The sequence below is a fragment of the Girardinichthys multiradiatus genome, chromosome 9 (assembly GCF_021462225.1).
Source record: "Girardinichthys multiradiatus isolate DD_20200921_A chromosome 9, DD_fGirMul_XY1, whole genome shotgun sequence".
NCBI lineage: Eukaryota > Metazoa > Chordata > Actinopteri > Cyprinodontiformes > Goodeidae > Girardinichthys > Girardinichthys multiradiatus.
The window spans coordinates 44,798,400-44,818,683 of NC_061802.1; the positions used below are offsets into that span (position 1 = coordinate 44,798,400).

Genomic DNA, 20,284 nt, shown 5'->3' on the forward strand with positions numbered 1-20,284 from the left:
GAGAATAGACTTTAAAATACTTCTGTTAGTCTATAAATCACTGAATGGATTAGCACCAAAATACATTACAGACTTGTTGTCAGTGTATCAACCATCCAGACCTCTCAGGTCTTCCGGCTCAAATCTACTCTGCATACCCAGAACCAGAACCAAACATGGAAATGCAGCTTTTAGTTCTTATGCTCCACTAATCTGGAATAAACTGCCAGAAAACTGTAAAAGCGCCAAAATCCTAAATTGCTTTAAATCAAGATAAAAAGGTTATTTGTTTAGAGTGGCCTTTGACTGTGCCATCTAAACATTATTAGTTAAGTTTTCAGTGCAATTTTCCTTTCATTTTCTTATCCATCATTCTATTCTCTTTATTTTTTTAATTACCTCTGTTGTTTGATTTTCTGTATCATTGTAATGTTTTTCCTTATGTACAGTACCTTGAGTGCCTTGTTGCTGAAAAGCGCTATATAAATAAATTTGACTTGAATTGAATTGACTTAAAGCACAGACTAATTTTTCAAACCTTTACATTATTTGTGTGTTGGACCACTTGTTTGGTGAATATTGGACCATTTCCACGTTGCTGGACGCCACTATGCCTTTCAAACATCATCGGCCATTTTGTACCGCAGGATAGTCTGCTCCTACAATACCCAGCGGGCACCGCGGCTGATAAGACGGGGGCGTCCCAGTTCTGATGTCACAGCAACTATGTAACGGACTATGAGACTCCCCACCATTGCTTTCAGCTTGGGACCTAGATACGGTTACCACGCAACTGAAGCAGCATTCTGGAGAAGAGGTCCCAATGTGGTTTTCATTCATTCTCCTCGTTGGCCAACAAGAAACTAAGCGAAATTAAGCTTACAGGAATAAGAAGGCTTGTAAGTTTTCAACTTTACTGATCGAAGACATGGGTCTTCGATCGTAGCCAAAAAAAACACGAAGTTTTCAAGGAGACACAATTTTCTCTCCTTGTTTTTCTTGTTCCAGTCAACTAAGTGATGGTTCGTCATATTTTTTTTAACCTTTCTGCCAAGGAGGCCACAAAGAACGAAAACAGACTGTTTCCCTGAGTTATCCGCAGACACGTGGAAACTCTCCAACCCCTCTCTCTTCCCCCTGCTGCTCAGAGGAGGCAACCTCAAGTAAAATCCTTTTTATTTTTATTTCTTTATTAGAAATAGCGTGGGCAGGATAGAGCAGGACGTTAGGCGATATAAAATCGACACTTATAGTCTAATGTGTTCTAAACTGTATGTGCATGTGACATTTTATTGCAACTTTGATTTGCTGTGTTGGGTATCTGAAAGCTGCTGTGCTCCCCAACTGTGTTTTGCTGTGAGGTTTTAACACCTGTTAGCAAGCTCAGATGCACCGTAAAACTGAACTGCTATAATAACCTCATGGTGAAATTCATCATTTTCTTTGTCTTCGACTTTACTGCTTATTAGTTGCCGCCAAAGGTTTTACAACCCTTTGTGTGCGGGGACTCCCCAGCGGTGGGGGATGTTTTATGACTTAGAGTATTAACTAAGCTACACTTTCTGGCGGGCCGCTCCCCAAAACTCCATTCACCACCATATTCCTCTTGTCATATTATCACTTTGCCATAACTGCTGGTTTGATCTCATACACCCTCAATGCTGTTTTATTTTGTTTAGTTAGATATTTTACCCCTTTTGTGTAGAACTTTGCATGTTTGATTAGGTGAAGATTATTGAATCGGAAAACGTATTGTATCAAAACTGTTGATTTAATAAATATTCACGTAGATAAAGAGAAGGCGTTAGGGTTTATTTTGTGCAAGAGTGATTTGTCAGTCAAAATAAGGTTAAAGTTCCTCACGTTTCGGCAGAAACGGTTGATTAAACAGTGACATCTAATAATAGTTACCAACTATTACTGAGAATTTAATAATTGTAATTATCAAAGGCTTTGAGCCATAATTACAACACCAGAAGACATCTCTGGTTTAGATTCAAAAATGAGGAATTTTGGTTAAGAAATAAATTTTCTCAAATTATTATTTTTAATTATAATTCTTGATAAACATTAATTAATCAATAATCATAATCCTAACATGTGAATACAAAGAAAATTCAACTTTTTTTTGCAACAAAACACTGGTTTAAAAATTTAAGTAAAATCAAACATGCAGAAGACACCACCAAGAGATGTACCTATAATATTAAAATACTATACTCAAGTACATCAAGGCTGGACATGGATCTTATCACAAATATATTGAAATGCAATGGCTTAAAAAATGCATATCAAACCATTAATCTTCACCCCTAAAACCCAATAACTGGTAACCCTTGATGGCAGCAACTGCCATTAAATGTTTGTAATAACTAGCAAAATATCTTAAATCTTACTAAGAGCTCTTTTTTGCAGGATTTAATTCAGCCACATTTGTGGGTCTGTATTCACAGGTGGACCTGGGGATTTGCTTTGGATCATTTTCTGAAGTTTGCTTGGGCTAAAGGTTACCAACTGATGCCAGACATGTTCCTTCAGAATTTGCTGCTAGAAAGCAAAATACAACATTTTATCAATTATCCAAAGTTGTCCAGGTCCTGATGGAGCAAATTAGACTTCAAATATGTTTTTCTTTCTGAAATTCTGGATTATTTTTATGCCAGAAGTAATGACATACACGTCTTCCTCAAAGTTGCACTTTTTACCTTCACCTACAACAATATTTTCCCCAAAAAATTGGGGGTCATCAACATGTTTTAGGGCAGGTGAGATGGCCCTTTGTGTTGTTTTTGGTCACATGTGGTTTTGGTCATAGAAAGCAACCAAGGATGCCATTTTTACACAGTCTCTTTCTTTTTGGTGATTCAGACGTTAGACAATTCAATGTTAGCTGAGCAAGTGAGGCATTTGGTACTCAAGATGCTGTTCTAGGATCTCTTGTCACCTGATGGATGTGTTCTTGGGTAATTTTGGGTCACATTTGGCGAATGTTCATTTTCTTTTTCTCCATTTTACATTAAGATTCCCACTGTGGCTCAATGGAGACGCAAAGACTTACAATGGCATCGTAATGCTTTCCAAGACTGATATGTACAAAAACCTCCAAGAGTATTGTCACCAGTGCCACTATGTGGTGAGAATTGGCAGCAGTGTATTGTGCCCCAATCAATGCTAGGTACATCTTGAAAAGATAGGATGTGCCAACTTATACGCAAAACACCTTACTTAAAAATGTGCTCCATGGGGGCAACTATGCATTGAGAGGACAAGGGAGACAAAATGGGAGAGAGAAGAAAGAAAGGGAAAAGAGGGAGGGAGAGATCCTTCCTGTTGCCACCTGCCATCCTGAACTCTTGCTGGCAAGCTGCTTCTGAAACTGCACTTGACAAATGAGTACAGGGATTTAGAGCAAAGGAAGTCCCTGAGCAACAACACTAACTATGCACATATACTGATCCACAGAGAATAAAAGGAAGGGTGGGTTTTGGTGCATGTGTGAGTAGGAGAGAGGAAGGCAAAAAAGGCTGCAACACTAAATCAGTAAATGGCGAATAAAGTGCCAGTGTAGAAGTATCATTAATGTCCCTGTTTACATGAGTAATTGTCTAATTATATGTGAAGACCATAGCATAGATAACCACAAAATAAGAGGACCACAATAGGCATCTACATATCATTTAAACCACATGTAGGGCCTGATCTTCAAAAGGTTTGCATGTATAAAACCATGCAAACCTCTGGGAGGAACATATGCAGATAATCCTTTACCACCAGTAACGGTATTTATCAAACCTGAAACGGATTGCGGTGCTGTTTTTGCATCTAGATTTAGCATGTTTGAAATGCAGGTACTAACTGACAAACAACAATGTCTGTTGTCACTGTGGCCAGAAGGAGGCATAGATAGAATGACAGAAGATGGGGAGAGAGCATCTTCTGTACATAAAAACCAGAAGCCATGACATTTCTCCCATTATAAAACTCCTTGCAACACTTTTTTTCTTGCATCTGAATCATTCCAGCGCACCATCTCTGTCAGTAAGATCTGCTGCTGCTAAAGCACAAAACTGTTCATGCAGAGGCGCATATGCGCCAGATCACCCGCCAGCACACACAGCCTAACCGTAATTGCACATCATGTAAAGGACCCACTGCACTGTGATGTTGATAACATAATTAATAGAAAACACATAGTCATTGTAAGACAGATTAGCAGGTGAAAAATCAACATTTTAAGGTGGCTTTTCCATGTGGTGAGAAAGAGCTTTATCCTTGTGAATAAACAAAACACACTGAATTATTGATAGTAAAATTGTGTCATTGCAGAGCTATCGGAGCTGAATCAGTTGGATTACGTTATTTGCAACTGAACATATGCCAGGGGAGGGCTTATACAGTGAAGACTGATTTTGTGTCACCAAAAAACAATGATATACAACAAACACGTTGTAATTTTTTTGCAGGACAGTTATGTGACATTATGTTTTAAAATCAGTAAAGCTATAATGTACAGATAGCCAACTCTTACAACAAACAATATTTATGTTGCTAATATTACATACGGCTTAAATATTCCGGCTGTTTACGATAAACTTCGAACCCATACTCTCATGACAAAAAGAACATGGTGAGTCTCCAAAAAGAATCAAACATTCAAGGGAGGCGAACCTTTAATACATTCTTGACAGACATGTTTGCCATTTTTATTGTCAATATTGATTGGCCAATTCTCAAGCTGCAACTGTTGCGAGGTAAGTCGAGCAACACAGTTAACAAGATGTGGGTGGGTTCATATGGTGTTGTCACCCAAGTCGCAGCACTGACCAGCTGCCCCATATGCGTGCCGATGGTGAAGGGCACGCTCCATTCTGGACACAGCTCTGCCCTCGTGTAATCAAATGTTTTGATTAAAGGTGTAGCAGGTTGTAGTCTATGCCTCACTGGGTAGGTCCGGACCACAAAGATAAAGCATCTGCTCGCAGAACAACTTCAAACTCAGCCTTCTGCATGTACAATTTCAAACTCAGAGGTGCCCTTCACAAATTAACAGAAAGGGGAAATAATCTCGTCAGGGCAGAGCCTGCGATGACAAACCTGCTGCTGTGAATAGCAAAAGGTTCACAAACTGTAACAGGCCAGAAAAACAGGAGTAGAACGGAACAGAAGGATAAAATCGGCAACTGGATCATTTATAATGATGCAGCACAACAACCCATTTATGTTCCAAGCAGCACAGCTTTTGTTCGCATTTCTTCTAGTTCCACTGGGGGCAGTAGCAGCCAGTCAGTAGCACATGCAATTTCCTCATTTAAACAGGGCAGTCTGCACTTGTTTTGCACCTGTTATCCATTGCACGTCCACTTATTGCACGTGCAATTTATTTATTTTTTAAATTGTTTTATTGCACAAGCAATTTAGCGCCCCCTATTTGGGATCTTTGAAGGTTAGGGCCTGAATTTTATCTTTTTAAGAGCAGTTAAAATAAACTTCACAATGCTATTTATTTATTTATTAGTGTCCCCATTTTTTTTTTAAGTGTAAAAGTCATCATTCTGTAACATAATCCCCTAATTTCTAAGTTTTGTCATCTAAATCTTTTCAATGGCAAATAATTCTCTTTTCTAAAATGACCTCATACGGCTTAGAAAGATAAGTTAGAAACACAATTATTTGTTTTTATTATAAGATTATAACAAAGAATTCTGCTAATGGTGAATGAATTTATATTCCTGATCAATGTTACATTCAGGTTTTGTAAAATTCTAAGGATGGGCTGCGCTCTTAGCTAAAACACAGATTAATAAAAAAGAAACAGTGTACTTTTTGAATCAGTGGGTTCACTTTCAGAAGAACATGGTTGGTGGTGCTCCAGGGGTTGGATTTCTAGTTTTCCCCATTAGCTGACACACTTTTCTTCTGTACTGAAAACAGAAGACAATTGTATGACACCACAATCTTGAACCACATCTTCAACCACCTTCCTTCGCTTTTAATGCCAAAACAGAATGCGACAGGTGTAAATTTGTTTTACTACCATTATAAAATACTAATAGATAAGTTATAAAGGCTGGAAGGAAAGAATCTGGTAGCCCATCCTTATGTTTGTCATGTCTGTTTGAGTACAGAACTGTGACACACTTGTCACCTATCCCATTTTATTTTTAGTTTTGTTTTGGTGATCTTCAGCAATAGCCTCCAGGTTTAATGAAGAGAAGTTTTAACCAGAGATTGATTTTTTTTTTTTTTATATATTCACTTACATTTTAGGTCCAGTCTTTGTATCCAAGAATTTTCAAATGAATGGGGATTTTGTTTTTGTGGCCTACTCCACACAGTTCTTTAAATCACACAGGCATTAAACCTGTGATGTGTTTAAACAGAAGAGCTTAACAAACCAATGTCAAACCTCTGCTGCATTAAGATTTTAATTGTGTCATGATTGTGTCAGCATGGTTTCTATTGTTACAGAAATGGTGACACTGAAGCTTTTTCATTTTATGTAGCCTTTATTGAAAAAATAGGTTCAAATTAGGGGGGCACCGATCAATTGTCCCCCGATTTTCCAAATTTTGGTGGATTGTCCATTATTTTCTCCCTTTGCTCTCTGTTTGCTTGCATTCGTTTACTCTTTACTTCTCATCTCTCTGTGAAAACCTACTGAAAAGTGGGACTAAACGTCTTTAAATCAGTGAAACTCGTTTTTTGTTTTAATCACTTTGAGAGAAGGACTAGACAACGAAGCAGATGCACTTTTCATGGCATCACAAGCTAATCAGTACAAAATGCCTCCCTTTTCCAGAGATGGCTGGGACAAACTTCTTCAGAAAATAACAGTGATGAAAATCTAAATTATTTGGCTTGAAGTGAATGTGGAGATAAATGCTTGTGTATAGAAATGAAATGACCCTACCGATGATTCAAAGCAGTGAAAAGACTGACAGACAACTAACCAGCAACACCAAGAAACAGAATATCACAGTAAAGGAAAGTAAACCGGGCAACATTCTGCTCTGGAATTCCCTCAGCACAAAGCCAAAGGATAAATTGCTTGCTTTAGACCTAGATAGACAAGTAACAGGAAGAACTCTGTACCTAGATGAAACAGCTTGGCTAATAGAGAGAAATGTCTCTTCAACCCCAGCAAAATGGAGAAAACAACAGCGAACTGCTCTCACAACAAATTACAGAAGCAAGCAAACTGAAATCACATGAATCCCAATAGAAGCAGGTTTGCTCCACTTCTTGGTTTATAATTTGTAAATAGTAAAATTATATTTCCGTTTGACCCACTCGGACCATGGTGGTCCTTAATATTGTTCTAGTTGCTCTCGGGTTTTATTACCTTTCCCCTGCACTACCTCAGAGAAAAGCTCCTCATTTCTCCTGGTCCCATGGCCAATCAGTGAACAGCAGTGTGTTCATGTCACATGTAGTCCCGACTCAGTCCTGATTGTACCTGGTCAGGAACGGGGACCAAAACAGTAGGTGCCGGTAGGCAAAAAAACAGGTCGAGCCAGTAGAAAAGCTTTGGAGGGCTGTGGTAAACACTCCTGCTACAAAAACTACAGATTGGTAATTGGCCACAACATGTTGCAATGGTGTGTCTTTAGACCAATGTTTGCCCTCTAAAGAAAAAAAAATTTACTGCTTTGCATCCTAGAGATCTTTTATCCCCCAAACGGGAGGAAGTTTCTTCCACTGTGTGTCTTTGTGGAGGGATTTATGTCACAGATAATTAGTAGTACAAGCACATGTACACAGATGTTAGAAAAGAGGTCAAACAGTCTTAATCTATTTCTGTGTTGTCCTTCCAATCTGAAAATTTAACATGGGGAATCTCTTCTACTTCTTTTTTGCCCTTCATTGTGACATAGTGTATCAGTATACTCCTGGTCTTGTTTTTTACTATTAATCTCTCTCTCTCTTTCTCTTTCCTTAATCAAGCATCTCTACAAACTGTATAAATAGCATCTGGTGCTTTGTCTAATCTACAAAGATACAGTGTTAGGGTCAGACTATTTAGTTCCCCTTTGTCACTATAGCAGCAGATTTCCTCACAAGTAGATATTTCAAAAGAACAAAGACCAGTAATTTGCAAAAAAATACTTTTTTCCCAATTCATAGGATATACAGTTACATCTTATGAATTGCATGTCTTACACAGCAGGAAGAAGCTAGATTATGCTTTGTTTTTGTTTTTTTTATTCCTTCTGGACATTGTCCAAAAACTCCGACGCTATGCAGTGAAAGGTCCTTCAGGGTCTTTTAGTTTGCATGTTCACCCTGTGTGGGTTTCCCCCAGGTGCTTCCGTTTACTTGCACAGTCCAAAAACATTTCCATTTAGAAAAGCTTTTAAATTGGCTGTAATTGTGGGTGTGGGTGTGAATGGTTGTTAGAGGTGTCAGTCAGAACACCTGTGTGAAGATTCTTTTAAGTGTGATAGCAAGCCCAACATTTAATTAGAAACGCAGAAGAGTTTTAATTATACTGTTTACGCAACACACCAACCACTTTAGATTTTATCACTTGTCAAGGACTCATTTCACAGACAAGAGAAGTATTGCATCAGGATGTGTTAATAGAGAGAGAAAATTTGCCCTGAGAAGAGGAGCTAGAAAACTACGATTTGATGAAACAAGCTGTGCAAATAGCTATTGTGCTCTTTGGGTTTTGTTGATCTCTCAAAAAAACTAAACCTAAAAGGTTTTACAAAAACACATTGAATAAGAACAATGAAAAATTATTTATAAAATAGCTGCTGTTCAGGATTTAAGGGATAGTTTGAGATTTTTGGAGTGAGAGATTATAGGTGACAAAAAGTTTACTTAATTACACCAGGATCTTTGTCTGGTCCAAGTTAGATAGACCCAGAGATTGAAGATGATGGCTAGTTGGAGGGGTCCAAGATATGGGCAGACTGTCTTAAAATAACTTCAGTCTCTGAAAGTTTGCTGGCAATTTATGCTAACACTATTTTATGCACCTTTGAACCATCATCACATTTGCTTTGGATGGTTATCTATAGATAGGCTTGCGGTTATTAACATTGGAAATGGAGTTAGGAGGCAGTGTGCATGAATGATCTCCCTGTGTAAAACACTGAAACCTTGTTGAGTTGTTCTGCAGCAAATACTGTGATGTAATAGTTCGAAAAACGTAATATATTCAATTCAATTCAATTCAAAGATACTTTATTGATCCCCGAGGGGAATTTAGAATTCCAGTACTACCCATCCAAATAACAGAGATAATGGAGGACACTGAATTGACTGAAAGATATGACCCAAACAGAATTTAAAGATATTTACGCAGCACCTGGAGAGACTAAATTCAACTTTTCTGCCCTCGTACTGACCCCAAATACACAACAGAATGTATTTAAAGGATAAAAATGTGAATATGTCCCCTTTAATACAAATTAATGCATCTTATTCTAAACAGTCAGATTCAGATGAAATTACAATCTTATTTTATCAGATTTGTTTTATACAAAACTGCCAAATTTAGCTAATTATCACCTTGCTAGCTGTTGAGTTTGCAGTAATCTATCCTCCTGAGTGAGCATGGGATGATACAACTTTATCTAGCAATGGTTGGTTTATAGCAGGTGTCTACTGGATCCTTAGCCAAGGTCTCCTTTTATTTAGAAGACAAGTAAATCTTGATCAGATGGTGAACAAGAGAACAATCCCTCTATGTGCCACCGGGGTAACTGATGTTGCTGAAAACATATCAAAGGAGAGTGTTTAAATGTGCTTCAACACTGTAGTATTCAGCACCTTCTGATGATGTGCTTTGAGTGGCTGCTTCTATGGTACATCAAAGAAACCTTCCCAAGAAGCCTGAACAGCCACCACTTTGCGTTTAACGCAAATATAAAACTATCTCAACTGCACTCCATTCCGTTTTCACACATCCAAAAATAACTATTCTTGCTTCAGGACGCTGTTTTTCAATTTTAGGACTGACTTCCTTACAATCATCATTATAAATCTGATTGGCAAACTGATTTCTCCAGACATGAGGTGCACACTTTCAACTTGAAATTTCACTTCCTAGAAAAAGACTTTCAGCAGATCAGATTGGTGCCTGCAGACTTTACTCCCTGGCACCCAACCTAGCTGCATGTGTTGCCATCCTTCTGATTAATTTGTAGATGTATGACTGCAGAAATGAAGTCACAAGCAGAACTATGTAGTAGGAATCTGTAATCAGTACCCCATTTACAGAGCATCAGTGGTATTGGTGTTTATCGTAATAGCATCTCTGCTACACAATCAGACTCGAGAACAGTTTCTTTCCTGAAGATTTGAGCATATGTGTGACAATAATGATTCATTTTCATCAGAAAATGTATACGTAATCCGCACATTTTGGTAAGTATAGCAGTGAAACATGCCTACATTGCTGTTTCTATTAGCATAACCTCACAAAAATTACAAAAAAGCTAACTTTGATTTGAGTATATTTGGAACAGGACAAACATTATATGATAAGTAAAAACTATTTATGAATTTGCACCCCTTACAACTCCAGTGCTTTAGTAAATAAAAAATATTTTTCTCCCCGTAATAAATCAATATCCTGTGTGAAGTTTGAGATTTCTCACACATCTTTAACAAGGCCGCCAGTAAGTTTGGATTGCGCCGTATTTTTTTGCAAGAACACTAAAAGCAGAAATTCTACTGTGCAACCTCTAGTTGAATAATGACAAATAAATTATTCTTGCATTGGGGATGAATGTAGCTGGATGGGAAAGGGAGATGAGCGATTCCCCTTGTATAAAGGCAGCTCCATCTTGGCTCATTATGTTTGGAAATGTCATCAATCAGGTGTAAACTCTCTTCACGTTAGCAGCTGTGTCAGTGATCACTATCTTGCACTCACCAAGATGAAGCCACATTCACACCAGCAACATGCTTCTGCCTTTCTTTGAGAGAAGATAAACAGAACAGTGGAACAGCTCAACATGACTGCAGTGGTGACAGATTATTTTAGAAATATTTTCAAGAAAGAACCAGAGTGAGAAGCTTGGCTCCTGAAGGTAATGGTAAGAGAATGGTTATGTTTGGAGCCCTGAAAATATTTTCCAAACTTTTAAGGTAATCAAAAGAAACAAACAATAAGAATTAGTGTTAAAAAAGCCAGACAAATTGGTGACATAGTTCTGCAACACATGTGCTGCATAGGTGTGTTTATAAAGATTTATATTCACTTGGTTAAACCCTAACTGTTTCTCCTTCAGGTGTGCCTTCCTAGTCATTGAACAGTAGGATGAAACACAGAGTTTTATCTCTGCTGCCAGGGGAACATATCAGTCAGGAAAATCTGTCTCACTTACGGAACTCCTAAACATGTCATAAAGTAACTTTTTTGTCCAGTATGTGGTCCACTATGAATCAAACATCATTATTCTCACAGAATTCAGTCAAACATGAACATAAGGATCTCAATAAATAATAAGTAATTCATAAAGTATAAGTAATTCATAAATAGTAATGTACATACAATGTAACAGTTTCCTCTGGCACATCTTGGCAAGATGATTATTTGACTGACTAGTAGATGAAACTTATCTGTATTTTAGAAAACCTGCAGCCTTTGACTTCTTTATCACATAGTGACAGATATAACTTTGTATTTCTATGATTATATTATGTGAAATGTTGATACTTCACATCCAAGTCTAGTGCTACTAATCACAGTGAAACTCACTAATTAAAAAAACGTGCATAACAAGAAAAAGGACTCATGATTTTAAAGTGGTTTGGAATAATGAAGTAGGATCTATGAAGATCTGGTTCCACCTAAATATCTACCCACCATCACCAGACTTCCCTGTCCAGCTATGGAGTCTGGTTTTATGTGAAAATAAAACATATTTTCTGTCAAAGCGAAGTCTGTCTTGTTTAGCATTACCCAGCTGCTGTTAGCCTATGACTGCAGAGGCTGAACAGAGAAGTGTAAGTTATTATTTGATATAAAGTAGGTTGCTGTAAACTTGACGCCCTATATTTATAGGGAAGGTAAGCCCCAATGATTCTCTCTGCAAACTGAATTGTTTCTTGTGAAACAATCTGGTCTCATATCTAGCTAACCATTAGCCACTAATGATGCTAAAATTAGCCTTTACGTTGTAGTTTCCTATCAGTGCTAAACTAAAAGGCTATTTTCAGGTTTTTTAATGCATCTGGACTGCATTTGATCATCTCTAGCTAAAAACATAAAACACTGTGAGTAATTAAATCTAAGTTGGATAAGTCTATAATGTAGAGATTCTTTAAAGCACAGTTTGAGATTTATAAAACCTTTATTTTATTTTTTAAAAACACAAAAGGTATTATGACTAACTTAGAATTAGGCAAGCATAACGACTACAATATATGCTGGGATAATTTTTATAGAATACATATTCTTTAAAAACAGTTTATGGTTTATGAAATCTCATTCATTTTGAAAACAAACAAATACAGATTCTTAATATTCCTAGAAACTATTTGTAAAATTATTTTTTTGTAAAGCCTGTATCCTGTATTGTCTCATCTTCTTTGACGTGGAATGTTACTCCCTTGATAGGATGTTTAGATTAATAAACTGAAATTGGTGGAAACTTGGATAATTGAGTTATTATTATAAATATGTTTATTTGTTCATTCCTGTCTAGATTTTAGGTTAGGGTACTGCAATAATGCAGTAGTTCCCAAAGATGTCACAACCCCACTTAGGGTTGTGTGGAGCCTTGAGGTCCTCTTTTGAAATTAAATTAGAATGGTTCAGCATTTTTAAGCTACACACATTAGTGCTAAAACCAATACTTACAAATATACCTTTGTGGTCCTCATTATACCCTGCTTAGTTGAAATGTAAAGCTTGCACACTCAACTAAAAGAGAAAGAGTCAGAAGTCTCTTTAAAAAAAGGTTTCTTCTGTGGGTCCCAAACAGATATGTTTAGGAATCGCTGCATTAATGGACTCAGGCCTAGTTCTCACTTCCATCAGCAAATTATTACTTTTCTTTCCCTCTCATATGAAAAAGTCCTGTCCAACCAGCACTGTTACAGAAAAGATATTTGTCGATAGACAACTAAATAACACATTACAGCCCCAATGACAGCAATCTGTACACATACTGGACCCCAGCGGCACATACTTGTCTTATTATTTTCCAAGCCACTTGTCGTGACAATCCAAACACTGTCATATTCTCTCATCTGCTAAATAGGACAGTGTGCAGCTTGTGAGACAGCACTGGCAGGTGATCTTATTACACTTGTCTAAGCTTCATGTGGCCAAAGAAACTTACTTGAATACAACAGCAAAAACTAGTTTAGCAGTGCAGTAAAGTTTTTTTGTTTTTGTATTTAAAGGGATAGTTCAGAGTCTTTAGAATGATTTCCTGTTACAATGTTTTTTTGAGCACTTAATATCTTACTCAAAGTGGATGATTGTCTTGGTGTTTTTACTTTAATCACAATCCAGATTTAGAGAACTCAGAGATTGAAGCTTATGGCTACTCTGAGAGGGGACCCGATCAGAGTGAACCTCTACTGTCATTAACAACTCCAGGCTAAAAAACAACATAGATATCACTTTTTATTGAACCTTTAACCTCTCATCATGTTTAAATAGTGTAGTTATTTTCAGAGTAGCCAATGATTATCTACACAGGACATGTTGATGGGGGCGAATGATCCTGTGTGGAACACGTCTTGGGAACAGAACATGTAGAGAACATACGATCATAGTGGCTGTCTGATTTAAAAGTAAAGTGTACTAAAAGCCAAAATGCTAAGACCTACATCTAGTTTGTTGATCTTGGCACTGCCAGAAACCCGAACAATAAAAGTCCCAAACACTTACCAAAGTCACATAAATCTCACCTGAAACAATGTTCTCCCGAACCCACATACAGATGGATTAAAATAACATCATTGTTTAAAGTTTAAATTGTTTAAAGTGTTTAAGGTTAAAAATTATTGTACTCGCTTTTATTTACATTTATCCTTATTCTTGCAGGGTTGTGGGGGTGGCTGGTCATTGGATGAGAGACATGGTACACTCTGCACTAGTCAGTCACAATCCTGTGAATCACTAATTTAATAAATGTAAAAGTTGTGTTTCTTAGGACTGCTTCAAATCTGTGTTACATGAAGGGACAACATTTGCACAAAAAATGCACAACATTTATCAATTCCTACACTTCCTGGTTTTGCCTTAGAAAAAGCAAGTTTGATGTTGTAGAGCTACAGGGCAGCCAACTGTGCTATTCATGCTACAGCTGGCTATCCGAGGGACAGATTTGTATTACTCATTTATGTATTCTTATGGGATCTAGAACCTAGCTTTCATAGATTTCCTAAACCTAAATCAGCCTTAATATAAGCTACTAGGGCCTCCTGAGGACAATTTCCACTATGTAACCAACCTATTGGCCTGGATTTATGGATACTGAACTTTCCATTTTTAAACTCTCTATTCATTAGACATTAGCCCTAGCCCCGAGGACTTTCCTAACCCTAAGGATTTCTAAATTTCATAAGATTACACAAATAAAGTAAGCCCTACCCCAATAACATAGCCCTAAACCTAAAACACCTAACATAAAATACAGCTTAGTTACAATAAGAGTACCACTTACAAAAGCAAAACAAAGCCCTAAACCTCCTAAACACATAAAATACACAACATGGATAAGCTCTACACTAGAACCAAAACTCTAAACCTAAAACACCTAGAACCTAAATTAAGTTTTTAATTTAGATGTGAGCACTAAGCACAGCACACAACAAACACATACAAACTGGGCTCCCACCCAAAAACTAGCACCCAATGGAATAGGCTTGTCCTATTCCACAGCAGCACATTACTAATCCAAAGGTTACTGCCAAGGTCTCTTGGTATGACTGCCTCCACCATACATTTTGCATAAAGATGAGAACCAGGTGCACAAGATTTGCCCTGATCTTGATTTGAGCATGCACACCTCTGACCTCCACACCACACTCTGCGGGGCTATCGAGCAGCAAGGGGGGACCACTGACTAAAACTCTCACAAACGTAACCCTAGACCTAATAATTACTAGTACATAACCTAAACTCAAAATCCCTCTTAGTCCTAAACCTTACCGCTGCTGCAAAAACTGCACTTCTAGCTGTGATGTCACTAATTTAACCCTTCAGCCAAATGAATTTGAATTAAATATATAACATATTTGTCATTTAAAATATTAAATTTTGTAGGCATAATATTTCACTCCCAAATACCTTTAGTGGCACTGACACGCAAACCTGTTCAACCCATAGATGATGAGAAGGACAGAGGAGAAATGAAGCATCATGCTGGCTTGTTATACACGTACATGTTGAGTTAGAAGAACAAGCTGTCCTCACTTTTCATATTTGTTTTTGAGGTCAGTGAGTTTCCACACCTGTCTGTGCAGATGAAGGAAATAGGTGTTTGAATTAAATCAGGAGAGAAAAATGAGCTGCCAACTAGGCAGCTTTTAAAAGAGCAATCACCATCCAGCAGGGATGAGCTCAATGTGAAGGGCACCTGAACAGAGAAAGCTAGCACCGAACTCTGCTGACACACATACACACAGGAACGCCAGTCAAAACCGTCTCTCGTTTTCACCTACAGTATAACTGATTTCAAATAAAACAGCCATGTTTGAAGACATTGGAGGCAGATATTGAACAGGCCTCTCACTGCTTTGAGAAAAGTGAATTTCTATGCATGTTCAGTGAAACATTGTGCATCTGTCATACAATATTTCACTGTTGTTCTCCTGCAATAAAACACTTCCTTCCAGAAATATTCTACCTGTGACATTTTCTTATGTTTTTTTTTTTTTTACATCACATTACAACCACGGGGCTTCATGGTGGCGCAGTTGGTGGCACTGTTGCCTTGCAGCAAGAAGGTCCTGGGTTCGACTCCCAGCCGAGGGTCTTTCTGTATGGAGTTTGCATGTTCTCCCCGTGCATGCATTGGTTCTCTCCGGGTACTCCGGCTTCCTCCCACAGTCCAAAGACATGTCTGTTAGGTTAATTGGTCTCTCTAAATTGCCCTTAGGTGTATGAATCAATGTGTTTGTTTCCATGGTTATTTGTGTGTTGCCCTGCGATGGACTGGCGACTTGGGTGTACCCCACCTCCAACCCACAGACTGCTGGAGATAGGCACCAGCTTCCCTGTGACCCACTATGGAAGAAGTGGAATAGAAAATGACTCACTGACTGACATCACAACCACAAACTTCATTGAATTTAATCCTGGTTTTATCTAATAGACTAACACAAAGCAGTTTAACAATCACCAAGACAAAGGTTGTTTTTTAGCATCATGTTCATGCATTCAGCCTTCTAAGTCCATCCTTTTTAGAACCAACCTTTGTTGAAATTACAGCTACAAGCCTTTTTGGGGTATGTCTCTACCAGCTTTATATATTTGGTGACTGATTTGTTCTTCTTTGTGAAGTAGCTCCAGCTCAGTGAAATTGGATGGCAAGTGCCTGGGAACATAATTTTTCATTTTTTTTGTAAGAGATTCTCAACTGGATTTAAGTACATACTTTGACTGGGCCATTCTAAATGTAAATATGCTTTAAATAAAACCCTTCCATTGGAGCTCTGGCTGTGTATTTAAGGCCATTGTTCAACTAAAAGGTGAACCTCTGCCCAAATCTTATGCAGCCTTTAACAGTTTTTTTCTGTATTTACCTGTATTAGCTCCATCCATCCTGCCATCCAATGGGACAAGCTTCCCTGTGCCTGCTAAAGAACTGCATCCCCACAGCATGCACACACTCAGTTTGGTGTACAGTGTTAGCTTTCCTTCACACACAGTTTTGGATGTAGGCCAAATACTTTGATTTTGGTGTCATCTAAGCAGAGAAGCTTCTTCCACATGTTTGCTGTGTCCCCTGGATGGTTTGTGGCAAATGTTACCTTTAATAGCTTTTTTTTCAACAGTTTCCTTTTGTCATTCTTCCATACAGGCTAGATTTGTGGAATGCACGACTAATAGTCATCCTATCAACAGATTCTCCCACTTGGGCTGTGGGTTTCTGCTGCTCCCAGCTCAATTCTTGAATTAGACTGGACTTCATGTGGTGTTCGAAGCTTGGGATATTGTGTTCTAGCATAACCACGCTTTAAGTTTCCCCACAATTTTCTCCCTGCTGTGGTCCATTGTCTCCAGTTTATTTTTGTCCACTAATGTTCGTTAATAAAGCCCTGAGGCCTTCACAGAACCGTTGGATTTATATTGAGATTCAATTACAAATATGTTGATTCCAGTTATTCTGAAGAAAACTTGCTGCACTACATTACAGTTAGAGGTTTTAGATGAAAAAAAGACATGAAACAGTGCTAGATTTTTAATTATTTGAAATGTTGTAATCCATGCATTATTTTCCTCCCACTTCAAAATTGTGCACAACTTTGTTTTAATCTGTCACATAAAATCTCAGTAAAACACAATGAAGTTTGTGGCTTTGAAATGACAAAACAGGATAAAGTTTCAGGGGTTATGAAGGCACTAAAATCCTGTGCTTATATCAATACATGCTTATCTTAACACTTTTTTGCTGGTGTTTCATGGTAACTACTATGATGTAACACTGAATTTTAGATATTTTTAGGAGTAAGATTTGTTTTAGATTTTTAAAATATTCAATAAGCTGTACTGTGAAACAAAAATATTCTAAAATAAAAAGGAAAAATCTAATTCTTTTGAAAATGTATGCATCTTTAAATTCATTGATGGGATGACATATATTTGAAAAATTCTGCAAGTCCTGCTATACTAAGTCATTTTACACATATGAGTTGCCCAGGCAGAGACACAGCAAGCTGAAGAGTCTTCATTTAGAGTCCGGCTCCATAAAAGATAATGAAAATGTCACAGAGCCTTATGCAATTTGTAAGCGCTGACAGCTTTCCCACAGAGGTGATAACTATTGTTAACTGGTGACATTTATAAGCAATGAGAGTGTTCCTCTTAACAGTCAGGGCTATGGTAAAAAGGCCCAGTTACATGAGATAGAAGTTTTCATTTGACAACAGCTTATGCGAGCTCTGTGTGTTTATTGGACTTTTATAAAGATGTCAAACCAGGACAAAGGAGAATCTATTTCAGTAATGCAAATAATATCACGATTTTAATCACATGATACCATCATGTGATTTCTTTCTAGATGTTGCAGAATAAAATAAGATAATCTGCCCTTTGTGGAAATTTAAAATTATAATCCTAAATCACTGCTGCAGCTTTTCTAATTAGATCTACTATGATGCTGAACAGAAGAAAAAGTAAACTGCTGCTGCAGCACTGCCTATATTAGCCCTAGTTTACACTAATAAACAGGACAGAGTTTGACTGACAGACATGAAAATGAATGTTTTATGCTGTACTTGGCTAATAACCCTGCTGTTTTAGCTGATACATCGACTGACAAAAGCTGGCAATGAGTCTGACTGCATATAAAAGATGGTTGTTGCCATTGGTTCTTAGACATCTATAATAAAGATGTGCCTACTGAGCAGCTGTGAATAAATACATCAACACTCATCCTTAGAATGTGTTGTACACCTCAGGAAAGCTGATATTTGAACATGAGAAACATATGGCTACTGTGAAGTAGACAACTGGAAAACAAATCTTTGCAGTGTTGACAAAGCCCCACTTTTGGCAAATTAAGATTTTATGTATTTATTTCTAATTCTGTATCCAAGTTAACAGACAGTTTCTAGATCAGTTCCAACAAGCTAATCATTTTATATTCCAAACTATTTAAATTGCAAAATCCTGCTATTAAAGCGAATTTGTATAATGGATAGTTCTAAAGAGAACTTTAAAAACCCTCAAACAGTATTTGAGGGAAGCTTTTATTTTATTTTATCAAAACAAACTATTTCTATGGAGAATCAAAGATGACCCTGCTGGTTATTTAGACGACAGCTCTTCTGCTGCTGTGAGGTGCCTGCTGCTGGTGGTCAGGTTCAGTGTCAGTAAAAAACATAATCAAATAAGAGTGGCTACCTATTCATGGAGTTAAAATGTATAACTGGAAGTATTTTAACTACCAGTAACTTGAACATGAATAAAACAAAGTAGATGATTGTAGATTTTAAGAGAAACAAGAATAGGTCAAACACTATTTCCATCACAGGAGAATTGGAGGTGGTGGAGGAGTGTTCACCTGGACAACAGACTAGAGTGGAGATACAACTGTGAAGCCATCTACAAGAAGGGACAGAGCAGACTGTACTTCTTGAGGAAGCTTAGGTCCTTTGGTGTTTGCAGCAAGATGTTGCAGATCTTCTATAAGTCTGTTGTGAAGAGTGTGATCTCTTCTGCCATCATCTGCTGGGGAAGCAGCATCAGAGCCAGGGACTTAAAAAAGCTCAACAAGCTGATAAAGGAGGCTGGCTCTGTTCTGGGGACTCCTCTGGTACCTCTGGAGATCATTGTGGAAAGACGGATTCTTCATAAAATGAAGAACATTATGAAGAACCTTGAGCATTCTCTTCATGAGACTGTCCTACAACAACAGTGTCTTCAGTCAGAGGCTTCTTCAGATCTGCTGTAAGACGGAGCACTACAGGAGATCCTTCCTGCCCACAACCATCAGCATCTACAACGGCTCTTTGAAGAAACCTTCATAATAAGCTACAACAACATAAAGTATTTTTGAACTGAAGTGACCTGAATATGTTCCTAAAGTTGCTGTCAAACTGTTTCTTATCATGTATGTGTGAAAACTATGTGTGTTATTTATGATATGGTCCAGTATTGTAAAGTCTTTGTGTCTGGGATACAGGGTGTAAAATTCCCTATTTTAAGGTTATGTTACTTTTACCACAATGTCACATCATTGTATCTCTTTTTTTTAATCTAATCCAACAGCACATCACATCTTTTTCTCCCACAAAGTGGGACTGACAGGAACTTTTTCAGACTTCTTCCAGTCTCAGGAAATACAATTTTACTCTGTTTGGTTATTAAAATGACTAGAAGTTCAAACAACCCCTGTGCCATTAAGAGTAGCCCTACCTTGGCAATGGTTTCGTGGAACTTGAACAAGGGGTCGAGTGTTTCTGGCGACTCAGCAGAAAATTGGGCCTCTGACAGAAAACTGGTGGTCTGAAAAGCAAAATGGAAATGTTAGACATGACACTTTGTAATCTTTCTAAGTACAGACAACCTCTAGATTTGTCTAAACCTGAACAAAATATATCAGTCTAAATCAGGGCTTTGCAAAGACAACATTGGCTCAGTTGCAGGTGAGGTCTAAATGTG

General features: G+C 37.7%; 1 protein-coding gene across 1 annotated transcript in view; it reads right to left on the reverse strand.

Moving 5' to 3' along the window:
• LOC124873382 (inactive N-acetylated-alpha-linked acidic dipeptidase-like protein 2) overlaps positions 1 to 20,284 on the reverse strand; it is a 677,436-nt gene that overhangs the window by 121,409 nt on the left and 535,743 nt on the right. The window contains exon 14 of the mRNA XM_047373999.1: positions 20,039 to 20,128. Coding sequence (XP_047229955.1) covers positions 20,039 to 20,128 — 90 coding nt within the window. The remainder of the gene's footprint in view (positions 1 to 20,038; positions 20,129 to 20,284) is intronic.